Source organism: Protomyctophum bolini, assembly GCF_963924005.1.
Source record: "Protomyctophum bolini genome assembly, chromosome: 2".
Taxonomy (NCBI): domain Eukaryota; kingdom Metazoa; phylum Chordata; class Actinopteri; order Myctophiformes; family Myctophidae; genus Protomyctophum; species Protomyctophum bolini.
Genome location: NC_137863.1, coordinates 42343640 through 42367458, shown reverse-complemented (window position 1 = coordinate 42367458; position 23819 = coordinate 42343640). Strand labels below are relative to the sequence as shown.

The 23819-nt window shown below is 41.1% G+C and overlaps 2 protein-coding genes across 3 annotated transcripts in view; one reads left to right on the top strand and one right to left on the bottom strand.

Moving 5' to 3' along the window:
- LOC308324835 (uncharacterized protein) overlaps nucleotides 1–4797 on the top strand; it is an 80918-nt gene extending 76121 nt beyond the window's left edge. For both annotated transcript variants that reach the window (XM_080777144.1, XM_080777145.1), the window contains 4 exons: nucleotides 98–273; nucleotides 738–925; nucleotides 2223–2465; nucleotides 2717–4797. In XM_080777144.1, coding sequence (XP_080633270.1) covers nucleotides 98–273; nucleotides 738–925; nucleotides 2223–2465; nucleotides 2717–2863 — 754 coding nt within the window. In that variant the 3' untranslated portion in view covers nucleotides 2864–4797. The remainder of the gene's footprint in view (nucleotides 1–97; nucleotides 274–737; nucleotides 926–2222; nucleotides 2466–2716) is intronic.
- A 6250-nt stretch (nucleotides 4798–11047) lies between these two features.
- LOC308334266 (leucine-rich repeat-containing protein 3-like) lies at nucleotides 11048–13232 on the bottom strand (the record flags this gene model as incomplete). Its single annotated transcript, XM_080790922.1, has 2 exons — nucleotides 11048–11466; nucleotides 12714–13232. The coding sequence occupies 2 exons, from the start codon at nucleotides 13230–13232 to the stop codon at nucleotides 11074–11076; spliced, it is 912 nt and encodes a 303-aa protein (XP_080647048.1). The 3' UTR covers nucleotides 11048–11073.
- Nucleotides 13233–23819: the final 10587 nt, after the last annotated feature.

Here is a 23819-nt window from a genome sequence, read left to right as displayed (position 1 = left end):
TTTTGAGGTGTGTGTGTCGCATCGCGACACATTGTGAGCTTGTTAGACCTTGCATATCGAATATCAAATACCTTTTTTCCGCACACGCCACTCGCAGGTACATGAGGGCCGACCAGGCTTCAGGAAACCTCCGGACGCACGACGCAGAGGTGGACGCCACGCTCAAGTCCCTGAACAACCAGATCGAGAACATCCGCAGCCCCGAGGGCTCCAAGAAGAACCCCGCGCGCACCTGCAGGGACCTCAAGCTCTGCCACCCCGACTGGAAGAGCGGTGAGTTGGCTTGAGTGGGCGCAATAGCTTAACACCGTTCTGGGCCGGGGGACCCCTTTTGGTGTTAGCATTATGCTATGCCTTAGCTATTGAAAAATAGCAGATCTACAAGCTCATAGCGCGCCACCGAGTGGCGCGCTATGAGCTTGTAGGTCTGCTATTTTTTTGAAAAATCGAAGAAAGACTGACATTAGAAACATAGCTTTTTCAGAAAACTGTCAGGATGTAGAAGACATGTTTAGAATCTGATCTCGGGTCAGAATGGGGTTAAAACGAACGGATAAACGGGTCACCCCCTTTTCAATTAGGGTAGAAGGGTAATAAATATAGCTGCAATGACTGTGAGCTTCGGTTCACACAATGACCCTTTCATAAAAAAAAGTCTAGTTCGCCTGCAAACGTGTGAGATCCACCTGGAAGCTGACCTGTGATCTGTGCTCGTCTCTATCGTTCCGTATATACAGGAGAGTACTGGATCGATCCTAACCAGGGCTGCACCATCGACGCCATCAAGGTCTTCTGTAACATGGAGAGCGGAGAGTCGTGCGTCTACCCCAGGCCGTCCAGCATCCCACGCAAGAACTGGTGGTCCAGCAAGAGCAAGGACCGCAAACACATCTGGTTCGGAGAGACGATGAACGGAGGGTTCCACGTGAGTCACATTTTAAATAATACACCTTTTTTCACCTTTTCTAGTGTCACGTTGAACTTAACCCATTCTGACCTGAGATCAGATTCATACGAGGTTTCCACTGGACACACACTGGGTCTGATCAACCCATTCTGACCTGAGATCAGATTCTAAAAAATGTCAGTCGTTCTTCGATTTTTCAAAAATAGCAGACCTACAAGCTCGTAGCGCGCCACTCGGTGGCACGCTATGAGCTTGTAGATCTGCTGTTTTTCAATAGCTAAAGCATAACATGATGCTGACACCAAAACGGGTTCCCGGTCAGAATGGGTTAAGGATGGAGTGCCATGATTTCTTTCCACCCTAAAACATGATCATCAGGTATTATTACAATATAAGGGGGGAATAACTTTTTCCAAAAAAGTGTACAGTATTTGTTAAAATCATGCTTTTATGTGAACACGCCCACCAGTTCATTAACCCATTCTGAACGGGAACCCATTTTGGTGTCAGCATCATGTTATGCTTTAGCTATTGAAAAATAGCAGATCTACAAGCTCATAGCGTGCCACCGAGTGGCGCGCTACGAGCTTGTAGGTCTGCTATTTTTTGAAAAAATCGAAGAACGACTGACATTTTTAGAATCTGATCTCGGGTCAGAATGGGTTAATCGGACCAGTGTGTGTCCAGTGGAAACCTCGTATGAATCTGATCTCAGGTCAGAATGGGTTAAGTATGCCTGGTTTGCCTGGTGGGTGGTGATGGGTGGTGATCCACCTGAACTGAAGCCGCACCCACAGCTGTAGTTGTATGATAAAGGGGGAGGGGTTAGGGGAGGGGCTGATAGTGTGGCGTCACTATATTACTGTTTACTTCATTGGCCCGTTTGACTGTCAAGGGTTCAGCCTCCAAGGAAGAAACCCTAAATACAAAGTGAATACACCATTGCACATAAAAACAACTCCAGGGTGTCTAATGAAGTACTGTCACCTCATAGACACATGAAAAACTGGAAAAATACAAAAAATTGTGGCACTCCATCTTTAAGATGTTCTTTCACAGCGAGCGTTTTTAACTCAAATCTTTGCTTCTGGGGAACAAAACATTTTGAGATGTTGGGATCGGCGTATCATTTGACATGAAATCGTTTGAGCGCCACTGACATAGAAGCATAGGTTTTTGAGACGTGATTTTCGAAGACATTTATAGAATCAGTCCGGGTCTTAATGACAGTTTTTCGCGGTCCTCGACGGTCCAAGTCACTTTTGCGTTTCCCCTCCTCTCTCTCGCCCCCCCCCCTGAATATATATATATACAGTTCAGCTACGGCGATGACAGCCTGGCGCCCAACACGGCCGCCATCCAGATGACCTTCCTGCGGCTGCTGTCCACCGAGGCGTCCCAGAACATCACGTACCACTGCAAGAACAGCATCGCCTACCTGGACGCCCAGCAGGGCAACCTGAAGAAGGCGCTGCTGCTGCAGGGCTCCAACGACGTGGAGATCCGCGCCGAGGGCAACAGCCGCTTCACGTACAGCGTCATGGAGGACGGCTGCACGGTGAGCTATTATTATTAGCAACGTTAGCGTCGTGTTGTGCTTTTGGCTGTTGAGAAATAGCTAGATCTGCGAGCTCGTAGCGCGCCACTCGGTGGCGCGCTACGAGCTTGTAGGTCTGCTGTTTTTGAAAAATGACTGACGACTTAGTCGGGGTTTTTTTTGGAAACATAGCTTTTTCAGAATACTGTCAGGTCAAAATGGGTTAACTGTTGCACCCTTAATCGTAACACTCTCCCTCCCTCCCTCTATAGAGACACACAGGACAGTGGGGGAAGACAGTCATCGAGTACAGATCACAGAAGACCTCCCGTCTTCCCATTGTAGACATTGCCCCCATGGACATCGGCGGAGCGGACCAGGAGTTTGGCGTTGACGTGGGCGCCGTCTGCTACTTGTAAAAAAACAAAACGAGAGATGGAGATTCAGAGAGATGAAAACCTGAAGCAAAGGAAATTACAATAAAGAATAGAGGAGAAAGGAAAAAAAGAGAAGAAAACAAAATGAAATGAGAGAGGACCACACTTCCAAAAACAAAAAAGCAGGAAGAAACAAAGAAAGAAAGAAAGAAAGAAAGAAAGAGAAAAGGAAAGATCAAGACACTTTATAAAAAAGAAAAGAAAATGAGACTTTTTTTTTTCTACGTTAAAAAAAAAAAGTGCTTTTCCAAGTCGTACTCCTAGGATATCTGCACTGAACGGCACCAGCAAATTTTGTCATCTGTGATTGGTGTCCAGGGTTGCCTCACAATCACGCCATCATCCCCCTAAAAAGCCAAGGACATCCATGCAGCATCATCTCCCAGAATCCCCCCCCCCACCACCACCACCACCACCCCACCCCAACCCTTCCCAAATGAAGAAGGAGCCATTTTAAGGTGAGGAGCATAAGGGAACAAGTATAACAACACACCTAGGGGGGGAAAAAAGAGCACAGAAAGAGAGAAAGAAAGTTGCGTTGGCGTTATTTATTTATTGTTTTTAAAGGTTTGCATCCCGGGTGTGTGTGTCAAAATCTTTGAGTGTGTTGACAAGTTAAGAAGCCCGCTCATGTAAAAAAAAAAAGAAAAAAAAAAGACCCTTATCCTCCAACTTCCACGCCTTCCTTCTTCTGTCCTGCACCCCCTCCCCCTCCCCCTCCCACATGACCATTATCATCCACTAAAGAACACATAATCTCTTGTTGAAACCAAAAAAAGGAAAATGTCCAGTAGCTGTCTAAGTTAGTAAGTGCAGGTGATCCTAGTTCTTCCACCACCATATCAGAAAAGTTACTGTGTATTATAATGAATAAAGGTAAAAAAAATGGTGCTATTGTTGTAAAACAGTCTGTATTTTTTAAAACAACCGGATTACACAATTATGTTACGTAGTTGGACTTGTATATATGTATATATATGTATATGTGTGTGTGTATACATATATATATACAGTTCTATAGGAGAGTACATTTCACACACTGGGACTTTGTATTTCAGTGTGATGAATGTCCCCACCCCCCCCCCCCCCCCGCCCCGCCCAGCGCTCCCCGCCATGCCCCCCCCCCCTCCCCCCCCCCTTCATTCCCTGCACACGAACACGCAACACCGTCGGTTTTTGTTTTCAATCGTGTCCCATTTTGAACGAGTCCTGAATAGATTTTTTTTTCTTCAGATTTTTGTTTTGTTTTGTTTATTTGTTTAGATATTGTAAAGCTACCTCACACGCACAAACACACACACACGCACACACACACACACACACACACACACACACACAGCAACTACATAATATAAGCCCCCCGCCCCGCCCGCCCCCGGGAAATCCGTTTACAAATCCAGCGTGGGCCAAATACGTCGTCGTGACAAACCCGATCATGAAAGTCCAGCCTCTACTTACGTCCCGTCCCGCCCCCTTCTGCTATGGCATCCCCACTTCACTTCCTCCCATCCAAACCCTGGTTGTGCCCTCACATAGGATGTGCCCTCTGCCTTGGCATGCGCACGCACGCACGCACACTCGCGCACACACACACACACAAACACACACACAAACGCGCGCGCGCACGTCTACGTGTGTCTAATGGAAGTGAACCTGCTGTAAGGCTGAACTGCCCACTGCGATGTCACCACACTATGCATCGCTCCCCTTACAAGCCAGGGAAGCGTCCACTGCCGGGGCAGAGTGTCCATTCACGTGAGGTTGTGTATATTTTTTTATTATTAATAATAGTATTATTATTAATAATAATAGCATTATTATTACGATGATGATGATGATGATGACGATGATCATGACTTTGTTTTTGTTACGGTTTTGATTAATGTAAATTGGAAATAAAAGACAAAAACAAGTAACAGAGTGACGTCGCTTTTTTATTTTATTTTCATTCATGTTTTTTTAGTTGTGTATCCACAGAGCTGTTAACAAACTACTTGGTAAACTCCTGCGACATATGTGGAGACGCCCAGCGTCAGTGTGGTTGCCGGATACATTTCCAGGGGGGAGAAACGGCTCAGAGCTCTCAAGCGGAGGCAGTGGAGCAATGGATGACATTAGGGGCCGCAATTTTGTTTTCGCTTCGTTTGTTGTCGAGCAAGAAAAATAAATAAGTTGGACAAAAGCAGGCGGAAATGGTTAATATCATGTAGGCCTAGTTTTTGTTTGTTTGTTTGTTTGTTTTTTTGGTATTATGTAAAATAGTTTTTCAGTTATTTCAGTTTAGTGCAACGCATTATGGTAGAGTAGAATCACCGCAGACCATGATCAACACATTCTGTGACCTTGTACCTACTTATTTTCTCTTCTCATTTTCATTTTCTTGCCTGCCCTTTCTTCACCTTAGCAATAAAAAGGTTGAAGCATTTCTAGGAACAAAACAGAGCCATGTTTTATTTTTTTGTACTCTCACTCCCCACCACATTTTTCCTTTTTCTTTTTACATTCATTATTTAATGTATTGGTTTCCAAATCTATGATGTAATCCTTTTGTTAGGATAAATATTGACATACAAACAAGAGAGAAAACTCATCGACAGGACAAAAATACATCACCAATAAAAAATACTTTATAAAAAAAAACTACACACAGGACATGTTTGGTTCTTATTTGTTTTGGCTTGCCCACAGCCTGGGCTAAGGCTCTCAAAACAACCACCCACAAATTGATATGTATATTTGGCCGTGGACCCCCATCTGAAAATATTTTGTGCCAAAATCTTGTACGGGGGAACAAGATTTGTGTTGTTAAAATGAATAATGGAGTCATCGTTAAAGTGGTTAAACAGATTTTGATGCTAGATTAACTCATTTAGCTGCGTTCCCCACATGGAGAACCACTCTTCCACATTACATCCTATGACTAAAGCCTCATTTATACTCTGTGGTAGACAGCGTAGGCTGCAGAGAAGAACTGATTGCCAAGATAACAACACGTCACATCAGTTATTCTCATTCTGCCACGCGATGGAGTATAAATGAAGCTGAACGTCGCCTCAAGGCAAATAAATCTAGAAAACTGCTAGTGTTACTTCCAGATTGGTGGCTTGCAAAACACTGATAACATTGAACCAATATTCTACTCTCGCAGATCATGTAACGCTACATCAATGCCTCATGACATGGACAGAGTATAATTTATTCCAACACCTACAGTATGTGGTTGTAAAACACAGTTTACCATAGTGATCTGGTTGCTATACAGCTTCACTACAGTAGCTACCGTAACCCAGAGTAGTATTGTGTATCTTATGAGTTCTAATTCACAGCTTGCCTCTTGATTTACAGTAGGCTATACTCCATTGTACAAAGCCAGAAATAGCAGTCCTTCTCACAATGTGAGGGCTTGCAGATCTGCTATTGTCGGCATGCAACACCTACAGTACAATGAAGTATACATCGCAGCACAATTAAGCTTCAGTCTGACAATATTTTGCTCTGTCTGCCAAACGGTGCCCACAGACCACAAGTAAAACGATACAGTTTACGTAAAGCACTCTCAAAGTTTTCGTTCGACTAGATAAATGTTCAACTACAGGTCCTATTTATCGGATGAACCTTTCCACTTGCTGCAAAACCTCAAATGATTTGGAAACTTCAGCATTAGCTACTGAGAAAATGATTCTGGTTGTCATTGTCACGGGGCAACACACAATGATCAGGGACATTGCATACACACACACACACACACACACACACACACACACACACACACGCGTGCGCGCGCACGTGCTACAAAGCTGCTGCAATAATGTTTATTGGTCAGTCGGTATAACTAACATCTCACTGCTTTCTATAACGGACTGCAATAGTTTGAAACTTGTGTATTGAAAACTGTAAAAGTGAATTGATTGTTATTTTGTTTGTTTATCTCCACTGCTGGTGGCAATCATCTTGATTGTGAGGGTGTCAAGTGCTGTGGAGGAGGAGAGGGGGGTTTGTACCTTGTAGCCTGGCTAAACCATCTCTGTTGTGTGAATTCACATTATCATGTCTGCGCTCAGGGCCCTATGATTGACAGACGCTGATTGGCTTTTCCACTTTTTGGCTTCTGCAAAACTGCCACCAATTTTCGTGACCGGGAGACAAACCTGCCATTGCAAAAAATCAATTATAGTCTTGGCCATGCCGGGCTATATGTTTACCAGGCTAGGTTAATTTGTCTGTGCTGCTGTATAAGCAAATTGTCATTGAGTTATAACCCCAAGTCGTCATTTTTAGTTTAATCTTAAAACATCTTTGTGAGTGTTAGATTACTTGTATGTTAGGGGGACGGTAGTCTCACATAGCTACATCATCTTTTTTGTTTTTTTTAAACACTCCGCAATTTTTCCGCAACACTCCGCAATTTGCTAATCTTTCTCATCCTCCGCAACACTCCGCAATTTTTCCGCAACACTCCGCAATTCCTCCGCAATTTTTCCGCAACACTCCGCAATTCCGCCGCAATACTCCGCAATTTTTCCGCAACACTCCGCAATTCCTCCGCAACACAGACAGACAACTATTCCACAATCTCCGAATGCTATACAGTCTGGAACTACAACATCCGAGTAATCTGTTTGTCATTTCCGTTAACAAAAATACCTTTTTTTGTATTTATTCTTTCTGCTAAGCAGCAAGCTATAATCGTGATCATAATGACAGCATTTGAAAATTGCGAGAAGCAGCAGTCTGGCCACGCGAGACTATAGGGGGACGGTGGTTTAGAAGACTTAATTGTTGCTAAATTGTTTCTGTATCCATTCCTACAAAAGGGAGGCTGCTGTGTGTGAATATATCTCACTGGGAAGAGGGCCATATTCATCTAACGTCCAATAACCAGCAACTTAATAATTCAACCATTTCTAAATCTGGTGTTCATTTCTCCACATGGGAGACTGTACCGGGTACAGTATATATATACACACACACCAAGCTGTCATGGCCTCCATTCAGTCTGGCTGGTGCTTGGGTGATAGCTCACCTCCTTCTCCCATGTGAATAATGATCAGACTTCCTGAGAGCACACTTACATGATTAAGATGTTTATACCCTCGTATAACTATAGCATTGAGTGTTAAATTTACTTCAATTAACAGACTACAGCAGTGATACTCAACCTCAGGCCCGCGGGCCACATCAGGCCCGCGGGACCATTATGACTGGCCCACCAATGAAAAGAAAAAAAAAAGAAGAAAAAGAAATCTGGAAAATGAAATAAAAATAAATCAATCTGAATGAAGTTATCTTTAAAGGTGATATAGGCAAGTTTTCAGCCAAAAATCAACATATTTATCTATCTATATTTGTGGCCTTATTCCCTCTATCTTCCCCTATATTTTGATGCTGAGCTGCTGCCCTGTAGACATACACTCTCCCTTTGTCTCCCTCTATGTGTTTGTATCTGTTTATATCCACTGTTGTTTATGTCGCGGGACGGAAGCGTCGTGTTGGGAGGAGGGTCTGTGTGGGGGGTGACGCGGAGTCTTAGCCAATTGCAGCGCGAGGCTGTGACTGTGTGTTCGACCCGGTTCGACCCAGCAGTATTATAATGAAAACGCAATGCGATTTCATTGCAACTTGCAATGAAATCGCATTGGTGAAACTAAGATATGGGGATAATATTATACTTGCAATTTGCAAGTATAATATTATCCCCATATCTTAGTTTCACCATTGTTCATGTGAAATAGTATGTTTATGATGTAATATGTAAGCCTGTTGAAATTATGAGAATCGCTATGTATAGCGCATGGTTTGGTGGTCCGGCCGGCTTGAAGCTTGCATTCAACCCGTGCTCGCCAACGGTGACAAGCCGTCGCTGATCATCATAGCGATGAATAACCGTGGACAAAGTAGTTCACATGAACGATGCTGTAGTGGCTGGGGCATTTGAGGGGCAATATGTTTTATATGCACGATTACAAATGAAAGATAATTGAATTGAGAGCCAGTGAGTCTGCTCCACTACTTCCTACTTCCTCATTTGCGGGACTCGTCGTGTCAGTCTTGTGATATTGTGATTACGCTACAGTTACCCTTAAAAAAACATGTCAACTCAATGTCATTGTTGTAACTATGATATCGATAGAAATTCATAATTTTTTAATGTCATATTTAGCCATACGAGCGCAATATCCATAGCGTCCCTCCCAGCAGCAACAACAACCCCATAGCCTGAAGTGACCTGGCTCAGCCAATAGAATGACGGGGGGAGGGGGGTGGAGCTAGATTTTAATTTGTTTGGAAACACTCGATCAATTCTGTGTACAAACACTGAAAACTTGCCTATATCACCTTTAATTACATTATTATAAGTAATACTATTAGAGTTGTACTATTACTCGAACGAAAATAAGAGGGGAGATGCAATGCAAATGAAAGACATATACGGTGTATCCCTATTCCCTGACATAATTTTATAGCTAAACGGACAGAATTCTATTTTATTTGAATGATGAAACCCAGCTGCCATTAATAGTTGGAAATGGAAATTGCGGAAATTGCGGAAATGGAAATTGCGGAAATTGCGGAAATTGTAATTGCGGAAATTGCGGAAATGGTGGAAATGGAAATTGCGGGAATTGCGGAAATTGCGGAAATGCGGAAATGGAAATTGCGGAAATTGCGGAAATTGCGGAAATGGTAATTGCGGAAATTGTGGAAATGGAAATTGCGGAAATAATGTCGTAATTTTATCTACTGGCCCCTTGCCATTTTTGTAATGTGGCCCACAGGTAAATCTATTTGAGTATCCCTGGACTACAGTACACAGGCTGTAGGCACAAGCACCAGGAATTAACCTAATACTGTACGACGAGCACATACATACAGTGCCATGACACGCTTAAAACGACACACACACACACACACACACACACACACACACACACACACACACACACACACACACACACACACACACACCTCCCTCTTGACCTGACAGAAGCATGAATATTGCATTTGAAGTGTTCATTATAGGTCATGTGTTTTTGACTGACAGCCATAATTAAAGATAAATCAAACAGCATGGTGAGTCGTGATGAAAGGGGGGAGGCGGGGGGGCTTGGGGGGGGGACGCTGCATGGTTGCAAACATGAAAGGAAAAGCTGTTGCTTTTTCCCCCCTTCTACATTCTCTTTTATGTTTTATCCTTTTCCATTTAGCTTTTTATGTACCGCACTTTCCCTCTTTCATTCCGTACTCTATCCTCTCATGTTCGTTCATGTAGGAGACATTAAATAATCATACAAGTATTTAAATATTTGGAAAATAAAAATATATTGAAATAAAAAATGAAATATTGCAATGTGGAATGCAACAGTTGGTCTTATCTCGCCCAGCGCCTCGTTGTCCAATCTGACTCCTTGCGGTGGAACAGTGGAACAGTCCAGAATAGGTCCACACAAGATCCAGTGGTGGAAAGTAACTAAGTACATTTACTTAGTTACTTGAAACGGGACATTCTGCACAATGAGTAGTTTTACCTTTTGGTATACCAAAGTATACCAAATACTTTTATACTTTTTACTCAAGTACATTTTAACTTGTAACAGAGTAGTTCTACATTGTAGCATTGACACTTTTACTCAAGTAAAACGTCTGGGTATACTTTGAGTACCAGCGCACAGATCCACCGTGCCGGCTCAAGGCCAATTCATAGTCCAGTTTTCTAGCACTCACGCCACGCCATGTCTCCCTGTTTTTACTAACCACCTTTTCGGTCGTCACCTCGTCGCCGAAAAACCTGGATCACGAACAGGCGGCCTTTTCAGAAACCGGTTAGCCTGGGCACCATTTCATTTAGGGTATATGATCCTGTCGGGAGCGGATGATATCGTTACGTCATGTTGTAGTATTGTTTTGTAGGCGACAACAGGCAGGAACAACAGGCGGCGGCAACTTCCTTTTCCCTCAAACCGATTTTTCTCAATAAAAGCTACAGGCTACAGGAGAGCTTTTATCGAGAGGGAAAAGGAAGTCGCCGCCGCCTGTTGTTCCTGCCTGTCGACTATACAAAACAATACCACAACACGACGTAACGATATCATCCGGCTCCCGACAGGATCACACAGACTTTTGAAACAAGAGACCTGCAGGCTTAATTCCTCCGAGGTGGTGGAAAGCCTATAGGGTGTGAGGCGAGGTTTTCTTTAGAAGCCGGTGCTGAGCGTGTCCGTCTCGGTGGGCGTGGACTTGCGCGGGCTGGGCAGGCTCTTCAGGTACTCCAGGTGGCGGCGGGCCTCGGCCTGGTTCTGCCGCACGTAGTACACCACGTACACGATGACCATGAGGAACCAGGCGAACATGGTCACCAGCATGGCCACGTCCGTGGTCTTCCGCTGCAGCGAGCAGAAGTTCACGCCCGAGTCCAGCAGCCTGACCAGCGGCTGTCCCCGGTGCTCGCCCATCAGGGACGCCGCCGCCGCCCCGGGGTCCTCGGCCCACCGCGCTCCCCCCGCCACCTCCGCCAGGGCGTGCGCCGAGCTCTCGCACACGATGCCGTTCACCGTCTCGGGCTCCAGGTTCAGCGTCTCCATCAGCTCCTGCGGAAGTAAAAAGCGTTGATTTGGACAGCGGACATTTAGATTTTCGTTTATCAGTAGTTGTACAGAAGCCATCCTCACTGTTTGTATGTCTACTTTTTATTATTATTATTATTATTATTATTATTATTATTATTATTATTATTATTATTATTATCACAATTGTTGTAGCTATACTGCATTGGTTTGATGAGTTATAATTTAATTTTTGTTTGGACAACAGGGGCACGCCTCCCCAGGCCTTATTGCTTGACAGAGGGTATAAGTAGTAGGCCTGGGTGATTGGGGAGCGGCATGCACCTGGTGGACAAATGGTTTTTACCAGACAGACAGACAGAGAGAAAGACAGCGCAGCACAGAGATCATGCCGTAAGGAAGAGATGTGCCTGTTTGTATTTGTAATGTACAGTATCACGTACTCACGTACTGCACTTCGAAGGGAAAGTAAATGCAACCAAAAATGACATTGAACCTGTGGACAATCTGTTTCTTTGATCTGCGTACAAGTCTGTGGGTGCATCAGTGGGTTTGTTGGCAATGTTTTAGTAATCTGAAATGTTTTAGTGTTCGTCTAGTTTTGGTCGACTAAATATCGTAAGGTTTTAGTCAACAAATCTGCAGTTGATTTAGTCGAGTGAAATGTATTTTGGCTGTGCCTTGATGTTGTCATAATGGCTGATTTTACAATTGGTTGCATGCAGAAAATAGCAGATTGCGAGCTTGTAGAATTGATTGTTGTTTTGTTTTTTATCTCCACTGCTGGTGGCAATCATCTTGATTGTGAACGTGTCAAGTCAAGTGCTGTGGAGCACAAAGAGGGGGGGTTTGTAGCCTCGGTTGTGTGAATTCACATGTCTGCGATCAGAGCCCTATGATTGACAGACGCTGATTGGATCTTCCACTTTTTGGCTTCTGCAAAACTGCCACCAATTCTCGTGACCGGGATGGTTTGAACTTCTCAAATTTGAAAGCACTATATTTCTAAAACTATGAAACATTTCAAAGATTCCTTTTCAGGCAAACATGTCCACCGTAAGACGAACCTAAATAGGTTTGAATGGGGTTTCTAGGTGTAAGTATGTATAGGACTAGTAGCATGCCAAAGTTTGTGCTATTGCCATTGAGAAAGTAAAAAGTAAACCAAACTTAAAATGTCTTTTAGTTCTACTGGATCTCTTCCCCACTAGTCCCCTCCCTAACATTTCTATTTAGTTTTCCTCAGTGAAAAAAACCAAAACAACACTAACCTGCAGTGCGCAGTCGCAGTGCCACGGGTTGTGGTAGAGGCGCATCTTGGCGCGCGTGCTCCCGAACTCGTCGCGCGAGGCCCGGCGCAGCTGGTTGTGCGACAGGTCCAGCAGGCGCAGCTCGGCGCCCAGGTGGCGCAGGGCGCCCGAGGCCAGCGAGTCGATGCGGTTGTGCGAGAGGTAGAGGTCGCGGAGGTGCACCAGCTCGCGGAAGGCGCCCTCCGGGACGGAGCGGATGTAGTTGCGCTCCAGGTGCAGCGAGACGGTCTCCGGCGGTATGCCCGCGGGGACCTCGCGCAGCCCGGCGTCGTAGCAGAGCACCGTGTTGGTGTCCCAGGCGCAGTGGCAGCCGTCGGGGCACTGGTGGTCGGAGCGCACCTGGCCCACGCACAGCAGGGCCGAGAGCAGCAGCAGCAGCAGCGACGCGCAGAGCCGCGACGAATGGAGGTCCCCTCCTCTTCCCTTCCTTCGTCCCCTGCTGCTGCCGATACGTCTCTCCTCACAGCAGCCAGTGTCCATCGCTCCACCATAGCCCCCTGACGACGCACGCCAGCAGGCCCTCCTGACCACCTCACACTCTCTGTCTGCCGTCGGTGATGATGAACCTGCTGGGAGGCTGGATGAAGGAGGAGCATGGTTTTAGTGTACTCCAGACAGACGGACGGACGGACGCAGCCAGTCATTGGAGCGGTTATAGGCACCGCTCAAAAAAAAAAACGATTCTCCCTCCGGGAACCAGAAAATAAAACTCCCTCTTTCCCTTGAAAACCTGACAGGGGGAGACATTTTCTTCCATAGGAGGAACAAAAGGTCAGCGGGTGAAGAGTTTGGAAAATGGAATGAGATTATGCTGATTTATCTGATAAAGACGCTGATGTACTACAGCCAGAGGCAGGGGGTTACGGCAGGTCAACAGGTTCTCAGTAAGGAATCATAAGACATCACTGTGACACCATATCAGATTAATATGTGGCTTTATCACATCTCGCTAAATAATTGAGGCGCTGCGGCTGCTCGCAAACGGCCTAAAGGACAGCGTAACATCAAGTCGGGGATAATTAAATAAAAAGGGGCGTGCCTGCAGGCAGCAATAATCAATCGATAAGCCAGACTCCTTGCTATACTACACTATCATCACAGACAAGAACATCAATCGTGCCGGTCTGTGTCCCACAGTGTCGATAAGCAACACAGCTGGAGTAAAATGAATGGAACACACACACACACACACACACACACACACACACACACACACACACACACAGTATACAGTATAGGCCCACTGTATATCACCTGTGGCTTTTTTTGCTGTTTTTTGAGACAACCAGGACAATTCTTTCCAAACCATTCAATTTGGGAGGATATATGGTCTATACCGTCTACTCAAATGTTAGCCTCTGTGCACAGAGAGAATTTGATTTCAAGACCGTGTTCTTAAATGTCATGCACATTCTTCCTGCTGTCTCTCAGTCTGTATATCTAATATCATAAAACAACCACTCATCTTGCCTCCTTCACATAGACATTAGGGCCAACTTCAATTTGAGGCTGCAATGACCTAGAGTAGCCTTAGCCTATACTTCTATAGCCTAGGTGATTTCAACAAAGCCTGGCCAACAGTGCTGCATCAATATTGTATAATATAATAAATATGCTAATGAACGATGAGAATAATATTTACTTCAATAGCCTATAGGTGACAGCCATTTCAAAAATCACACCAATTGAGCGGTGCAACTATATATTTATTGTTATACAGTAGTTACTGTTCTGTACTGTGCTCTGTGCTGTACTTGGATTATTTTCGGATAAATCATTTGAGAAATGACAGATTTACCGTGTGGGGGTCCCCGGAAAATCCAGACCCCCAGGAATGGGTGTCATATTTAAGTGTCATGCCACCGTGTGGCCCATCCCTCATGGGATTATATGACATCTTTTCTAGTCCTACTAGTCCTACATACTACTACACCTAAAAACCCCATTCAAACCTGCATTATCTATGGCAATAGCACAAATTCTTGAGTCTTGCGGAGGATGAGAAACATTAGCAAATTGCAGAGTGTTGCGGAGGATGAGAAACATTAGCATTTATCCTCGTTTTTCATCATTTTGGACCATGCCCATATCGTACGGCATACTATAGCACGCCGTTTTTCATCATTTTTGAGGATTTGAAAAAAATGAAAAAATGAAAAAAACGATGGGTTATAGCCCATGTTTTGTCTCTGTGATCCTTGGCTTTGCACACTGACTTTCAGAAGGACAACGTTAAAGCAGCACAGAAATTCCCCATGATTGTGTGCCTCAGTGGCCCAACGGATAAGTCAAATGATATCCGTAGTATACCTAGTAGAAGTGTGCCGGTTCAAACCCTGACATACTCAAATCTTTACTGACACTTTGCATTCCACACTAACATCAACTAGCACAGTAAAGCTGTGTTGTAGTAACCAGCAGTTAGCTCAGTGTGATGAGTGCCTGTGCTTATGATCCACAGGTCCAGGGTTCTAATCCCACATTAGTCATGTTGCTCTGTGACACTTTGCTTTGCACACTGACTTTCAGAAGGACAACTTTAAAGCAGCACAGAAATTCCCCATGATTGTGTGCCTCAGTGGCCCAACGGATAAGTCAAATGATATCCGTAGTTTACCCAGTAGAAGTGTGCCGGTTCAAACCCTGACATCCATGTTCAAGGCCTGTTCCTCCTACAGCTCAATGCTGCAGTAATTTGAACTTTTCAAGGCTTGAATAAAAAATAAAAACTCAAAAGCACCAGGAGACATCTGCTGAATGCCCAAAGGTGCCTTGGCTCAATGGTGTGGAGCGCTTGACCCGTTGCCTATGCTACAGACAGTTGGCCGGTTCAAGTCCCATGTCATGACATCAAGTTGCTGGAGGACCATCGGGAGACGGTGCTCTCTCCCCCTGTTTCCTGAAAAGTAACAGTTGGCTGTTATGTCTGAAAGAATCTTGTCCACCTAAAAGGTCGAGTTCCATCTTCTTTTTTGTTCCAAGTGTTTCAACAATGTTGCAACTTCCGGGCCACCGATTGGCCGGTGCCCGGATCGTGCAGGCTACCATTGGCTGGTTCCAACTGGGGTTCCAACCCAGGAGCCAATGGGGGCATGGTCCCGCCCCTACCTCTCAGTAATTCCAAAACAGCACGGCGGCGGCCATCTTGTTACAGTGTGCGGTGGATGGAGGTATTCATAATTTTAATAAATCGTACAAGGTGTTTGGAAAATATTTAAAGGCAGCAGGGCTTTCTCCAGGGGCCAATAAGGGAACGATTTTAATTTGGAACATTTCTGTCCATTTTTGGCTTAGTTATGGACATGTAGTATCTGTTAGCATGTTAGCTAGCTGCTGGATGATGATGATGATGATGGGTTCTTAATATTATGTGTGAATATTTCATATTTTTTTATTAAATCGTACAAGGCGTTTGGAAAATATTTAAAGGCGGCAGGGCTTTCTCCAGGGGCCAATAAGGGAACGATTTTAATTTGGAACATTTCTGTCCATTTTTGGCTTAGTTATGGACATGTAGTATCTGTTAGCATGTTAGCTAGCTGCTGGATGATGATGATGATGATGGGTTCTTCTTATTATGTGTGAATATTTCATATTCTTTTATTAAATCGTACAAGGCGTTTGGAAATTAGTGAAAGGCACCGTGGCTTCAACCAGGTCTCACCAAGGAATCGACTTTAATTTGGAACATTTTTGGTTCATTTTGGCATAGACATGGACATTGCAGCATATGTTAGCATTAGCTGCAATGGGTTCTTCTCATTATTGCGAACGCAGTGATTGCGAATCCAGTGAGCACTTACTATGAGACCTAGCAGATCATGTCTGTCTGTCTGTCTGTGTGTGTGTCTGTCCCGCTATCCAAATATGGAGTGTGTTGCATCAGCAATCACTCAGCTCCATATATGGCCACAAAAGGGGCCAGGTCCACTCAGCTCCATATATGGGCACAAAATGTGAAAATTATGTAATATGAGCCAGATTGTAGATTGGCTATTTTAGTATTTTTCTTGTTTTATTTATTTAACTGTCTAGGCCTATTCACATGCAATGAACTCAAGTGTCACAAAGCAAAGCAACACGAAAAGCGATGGTAATAGTACTATTAGCCAGCTTCTGCTGACCTATATGGGGTGCGAGGCCCTGCATTGCTCAATAACCTGCTTTGATGACACTTTTGTCCTTTTGTATGTTTAAATCAAATGTCAAATTATAGTTCAAAGACACCAAGAAGATAGTCTGTGATTACAATATCAATTTAAAATGTATTACCCATTTCTTGTTTCCTGTTTTCCACTTTATGATAAATGCTTTTATGTGATGTATTCCCATGCTTTTGTTCTTGCTTAATGTAAGTCGCTCTGGATTAAGAGCGTCTGCTAAATGCCTAAATTGTAAAATTGTAAATTGTCCCCTTGCGCGCAGGGTCCGGCCCATTCCTCTCTGTTATGTCATATGACGAGCATTTAACTTTTAATATCACAATTATTGTAGCTAATCTTTAACTGAATCTGGAAGTATTCCTTTATTAAATGATTCTTCATAGTCTGGAATTGTAACTGATCAATTTTCTTTTGTGACTTTCGCCTTTATTTTATATGGAGGGACAGTCAGTGGTGTAAACTTTATTTATATAGCACATTTCATACATAAAATGCAACTCTGTCACATTCTGTCTCTCCCTCAGTCTCCACACTGGCCTCCCATATCCCATTCCAGCACACCCAGTTCCATTTACACACCTGTCAACTACCTAATCAGCCCAGCAGTGAACACTTCTCCAATCAACCTGCTCACTATAAAACTGGACTCAGTACAAACACTCATTGTCAGTTCATAACCTGTGTCACAGATGTCCTGCCTGTTCATGTGTTGACTTTGATGTCATTCTGATTCATGCCTGATTCCTACCTGCATTCCCCTGTGTAAGATATCTCGTAATTCTTTATTAAATACTTTATTATTATACTCTAGTTTGTTGTGACTTTGCTCCTGGGTTCAACTCTGTCTGCATCCTTGACAACTAAAGTACTTCACATATTAAACTTTATTTATATAGCACATGTCATACATAAAATGCAACTCAAAGTACTTCACATGAAAATAAAATAAAAAATAACAAGCAGCGGAATGCCAGAAACAAAAAGTAGGTCAATCTACAATTAGCAAATAAAAATAGCAATACAAAACTAAAACATTAAAAATGGTAAGGAAATTTGAATTGGATAATACATTTTAAATTGATATTATTAGATATTCAACTTTATTGACATTTATAATTAAATTGGTGTCTTTACACTGTAGAATCCATTGTTGTTTGTTTCTGTTGCTTAACTCTGTTGCTTTAACTACATATAAGTGTCTATTTGTTTGTCTCTAAATGTTTTGATGAATTGAACAATGCCCTTTGTTCAATTCATGCCATACTATAGCACGCCGTTTTTCATCATTTTTGAGGATTTGAAGAAAATTCAAAATTTCAAAAAACATGGGTTATAGCCCATAATTTTTTGAACTTTTGAAAAAAATGTTATCCTCATTTTTCATCATTTTTGAACATGGGCTATAGCCCCTACCGTACGGCATACTATAGCACGCCGTTTTTCATCATTTTTGAGGATTTGAAGAAAATTCAAAATTAAAAAAAACATGGGTTATAGCCCATTGTTTTTGAGTTTTTGAAAAAAATGTTATCCTCATTTTTCATCATTTTTGAACATGGGCTATAGCCCCTACCGTATGGCATACTATAGCACGCCGTTTTTCATCATTTTTGAGGATTTGAAGAAAATTCAAAATTTCAAAAAACATGGGTTATAGCCCATCGTTCTTTGAATTTTTGAAAAAAATGTTATCCTCATTTTTCATCATTTTTGAACATGGGCTATAGCCCCTACCGTACGGCATACTATAGCACGCCGTTTTTTCATCATTTTTGAGGATTTGAAGAAATTTCAAAATTTCAAAAAACATGGGTTATAGCCCATTGTTTTTGAATTTTTGAAAAAAATGTTATCCTCATTTTTCATCATTTTTGAACATGGGCTATAGCCCCTACCGTACGGCATACTATAGCACGCCGTTTTTCATCATTTTTGAGGATTTGAAGAAAATTCAAAATTTCAAAAAACATGGGTTATAGCCCATCGTTTTTTGAATTTTTGAAAAAAATGTTATCCTCATTTTTCATCATTTTTGAACATGGGCTATAGCCCCTACCGTATGGCATACTATAGCACGCCGTTTTTCATCATTTTTGAGGATTTGAAGAAAATTCAAAATTTCAAAAAACATGGGTTATAGCCCATTGTTTTTGAATTTTTGAAAAAAATGTTATCCTCATTTTTCATCATTTTTGAACATGGGCTATAGCCCCTACCGTACGGCATACTATAGCACGCCGTTTTTCATCATTTTTGAGGATTTGAAGAAAATTCAAAATTTCAAAAAACATGGGTTATAGCCCATCGTTTTTTGAATTTTTGAAAAAAATGTTATCCTCATTTTTCATCATTTTTGAACATGGGCTATAGCCCCTACCGTACGGCATACTATAGCACGCCGTTTTTCATCATTTTTGAGGATTTGAAGAAAATTCAAAATTTCAAAAAACATGGGTTATAGCCCATCGTTTTTTGAATTTTTGAAAAAAATGTTATCCTCATTTTTCATCATTTTTGAACATGGGCTATAGCCCCTACCGTACGGCATACTATAGCACGCCGTTTTTCATCATTTTTGAGGATTTGAAGAAAATTCAAAATTTCAAAAAACATGGGTTATAGCCCATCGTTTTTTGAATTTTTGAAAAAAATGTTATCCTCATTTTTCATCATTTTTGAACATGGGCTATAGCCCCTACCGTACGGCATACTATAGCACGCCGTTTTTTCATCATTTTTGAGGATTTGAAGAAATTTCAAAATTTCAAAAAACATGGGTTATAGCCCATTGTTTTTGAATTTTTGAAAAAAATGTTATCCTCATTTTTCATCATTTTTGAACATGGGCTATAGCCCCTACCGTACGGCATACTATAGCACGCCGTTTTTCATCATTTTTGAGGATTTGAAGAAAATTCAAAATTTCAAAAAACATGGGTTATAGCCCATTGTTTTTGAATTTTTGAAAAAAATGTTATCCTCATTTTTCATCATTTTTGAACATGGGCTATAGCCCCTACCGTACGGCATACTATAGCACGCCGTTTTTCATCATTTTTGAGGATTTGAAGAAAATTCAAAATTTCAAAAAACATGGGTTATAGCCCATCGTTTTTTGAATTTTTGAAAAAAATGTTATCCTCATTTTTCATTTTTGAACATGGGCTATAGCCCCTACCGTACGGCATACTATAGCACGCCGTTTTTCATCATTTTTGAGGATTTGAAGAAAATTCAAAATTTCAAAAAACATGGGTTATAGCCCATCGTTTTTTGAATTTTTGAAAAAAATGTTATCCTCATTTTTCATCATTTTTGAACATGGGCTATAGCCCCTACCGTACGGCATACTATAGCACGCCGTTTTTCATCATTTTTGAGGATTTGAAGAAAATTCAAAATTTCAAAAAACATGGGTTATAGCCCATTGTTTTTGAATTTTTGAAAAAAATGTTATCCTCATTTTTCATCATTTTTGAACATGGGCTATAGCCCCTACCGTACGGCATACTATAGCACGCCGTTTTTCATCATTTTTGAGGATTTGAAGAAAATTCAAAATTTCAAAAAACATGGGTTATAGCCCATCGTTTTTTGAATTTTTGAAAAAAATGTTATCCTCATTTTTCATTTTTGAACATGGGCTATAGCCCCTACCGTACGGCATACTATAGCACGCCGTTTTTCATCATTTTTGAGGATTTGAAGAAAATTCAAAATTTCAAAAAACATGGGTTATAGCCCATCGTTTTTTGAATTTTTGAAAAAAATGTTATCCTCATTTTTCATCATTTTTGAACATGGGCTATAGCCCCTACCGTACGGCATACTATAGCACGCCGTTTTTCATCATTTTTGAGGATTTGAAGAAAATTCAAAATTTCAAAAAACATGGGTTATAGCCCATCGTTTTTTGAATTTTTGAAAAAAATGTTATCCTCATTTTTCATCATTTTTGAACATGGGCTATAGCCCCTACCGTACGGCATACTATAGCACGCCGTTTTTCATCATTTTTGAGGATTTGAAGAAAATTCAAAATTTAAAAAAACATGGGTTATAGCCCATCGTTTTTTGAATTTTTGAAAAAAATGTTATCCTCATTTTTCATCATTTTTGAACATGGGCTATAGCCCCTACCGTACGGCATACTATAGCACGCCGTTTTTCATCATTTTTGAGGATTTGAAGAAAATTCAAAATTTCAAAAAACATGGGTTATAGCCCATTGTTTTTGAATTTTTGAAAAAAATGTTATCCTCATTTTTCATCATTTTTGAACATGGGCTATAGCCCCTACCGTACGGCATACTATAGCACGCCGTTTTTCATCATTTTTGAGGATTTGAAGAAAATTCAAAATTTCAAAAAACATGGGTTATAGCCCATCGTTTTTTGAATTTTTGAAAAAAATGTTATCCTCATTTTTCATTTTTGAACATGGGCTATAGCCCCTACCGTACGGCATACTATAGCACGCCGTTTTTCATCATTTTTGAGGATTTGAAGAAAATTCAAAATTTCAAAAAACATGGGTTATAGCCCATCGTTTTTTGAATTTTTGAAAAAAATGTTATCCTCATTTTTCATCATTTTTGAACATGGGCTATAGCCCCTACCGTACGGCATACTATAGCACGCCGTTTTTCATCATTTTTGAGGATTTGAAGAAAATTCAAAATTTCAAAAAACATGGGTTATAGCCCATCGTTTTTTGAATTTTTGAAAAAAATGTTATCCTCATTTTTCATCATTTTTGAACATGGGCTATAGCCCCTACCGTACGGCATACTATAGCACGCCGTTTTTCATCATTTTTGAGGATTTGAAGAAAATTCAAAATTTCAAAAAACATGGGTTATAGCCCATCGTTTTTTGAATTTTTGAAAAAAATGTTATCCTCATTTTTCATCATTTTTGAACATGGGCTATAGCCCCTACCGTACGGCATACTATAGCACGCCATATTTCATCATTTTTGAGGATTTGAAGAAAATTCAAAATTTCAAAAAACATGGGTTATAGCCCATCGTTTTTTGAATTTTTGAAAAAAATGTTATCCTCATTTTTCATCATTTTTGAACATGGGCTATAGCTCCTACCGTACGGCATACTATAGCACGCCGTTTTTCATCATTTTTGAGGATTTGAAGAAAATTCAAAATTTCAAAAAACATGGGTTATAGCCCATTGTTTTTTGAATTTTTGAAAAAAATGTTATCCTCATTTTTCATCCTTTTTGAACATCGGCTATAGCCCCTACCGTACGGCATACTATAGCACGCCGTTTTTCATCATTTTTGAGGATTTGAAGAAAATTCAAAATTTCAAAAAACATGGGTTATAGCCCATCGTTTTTTGAATTTTTGAATAAAATGTTATCCTCATTTTTCATCATTTTTGAACATGGGCTATAGCCCCTACCGTACGGCATACTATAGCACGCCGTTTTTCATCATTTTTGAGGATTTGAAGAAAATTCAAAATTTCAAAAAACATGGGTTATAGCCCATCGTTTTTTGATTTTTTGAAAAAAATGTTATCCTCATTTTTCATCATTTTTGAACATGGGCTATAGCCCCTACCGTACGGCATACTATAGCACGCCGTTTTTCATCATTTTTGAGGATTTGAAGAAAATTCAAAATTTCAAAAAACATGGGTTATAGCCCATCGTTTTTTGAATTTTTGAAAAAAATGTTATCCTCATTTTTCATCATTTTTGAACATGGGCTATAGCCCCTACCGTATGGCATACTATAGCACGCCGTTTTTCATCATTTTTGAGGATTTGAAGAAAATTCAAAATTTCAAAAAACATGGGTTATAGCCCATTGTTTTTTGAATTTTTGAAAAAAATGTTATCCTCATTTTTCATCATTTTTGAACATCGGCTATAGCCCCTACCGTACGGCATACTATAGCACGCCGTTTTTCATCATTTTTGAGGATTTGAAGAAAATTCAAAATTTCAAAAAACATGGGTTATAGCCCATCGTTTTTTGAATTTTTGAAAAAACTGTTATCCTCATTTTTCATCATTTTTGAACATGGGCTATAGCCCCTACCGTACGGCATACTATAGCACGCCGTTTTTCATCATTTTTGAGGATTTGAAGAAAATTCAAAATTTCAAAAAACATGGGTTATAGCCCATCGTTTTTTGAATTTTTGAAAAAAATGTTATCCTCATTTTTCATCATTTTTGAACATGGGCTATAGCTCCTACCGTACGGCATACTATAGCACGCCGTTTTTCATCATTTTTGAGGATTTGAAGAAAATTCAAAATTTCAAAAAACATGGGTTATAGCCCATTGTTTTTTGAATTTTTGAAAAAAATGTTATCCTCATTTTTCATCCTTTTTGAACATCGGCTATAGCCCCTACCGTACGGCATACTATAGCACGCCGTTTTTCATCATTTTTGAGGATTTGAAGAAAATTCAAAATTTCAAAAAACATGGGTTATAGCCCATCGTTTTTTGAATTTTTGAATAAAATGTTATCCTCATTTTTCATCATTTTTGAACATGGGCTATAGCCCCTACCGTACGGCATACTATAGCACGCCGTTTTTCATCATTTTTGAGGATTTGAAGAAAATTCAAAATTTCAAAAAAATGGGTTATAGCTATCGTTTTTTGATTTTTTGAAAAAAATGTTATCCTCATTTTTCATCATTTTTGAACATGGGCTATAGCCCCTACCGTACGGCATACTATAGCACGCCGTTTTTCATCATTTTTGAGGATTTGAAGAAAATTCAAAATTTCAAAAAACATGGGTTATAGCCCATCGTTTTTTGAATTTTTGAAAAAAATGTTATCCTCATTTTTCATCATTTTTGAACATGGGCTATAGCCCCTACCGTATGGCATACTATAGCACGCCGTTTTTCATC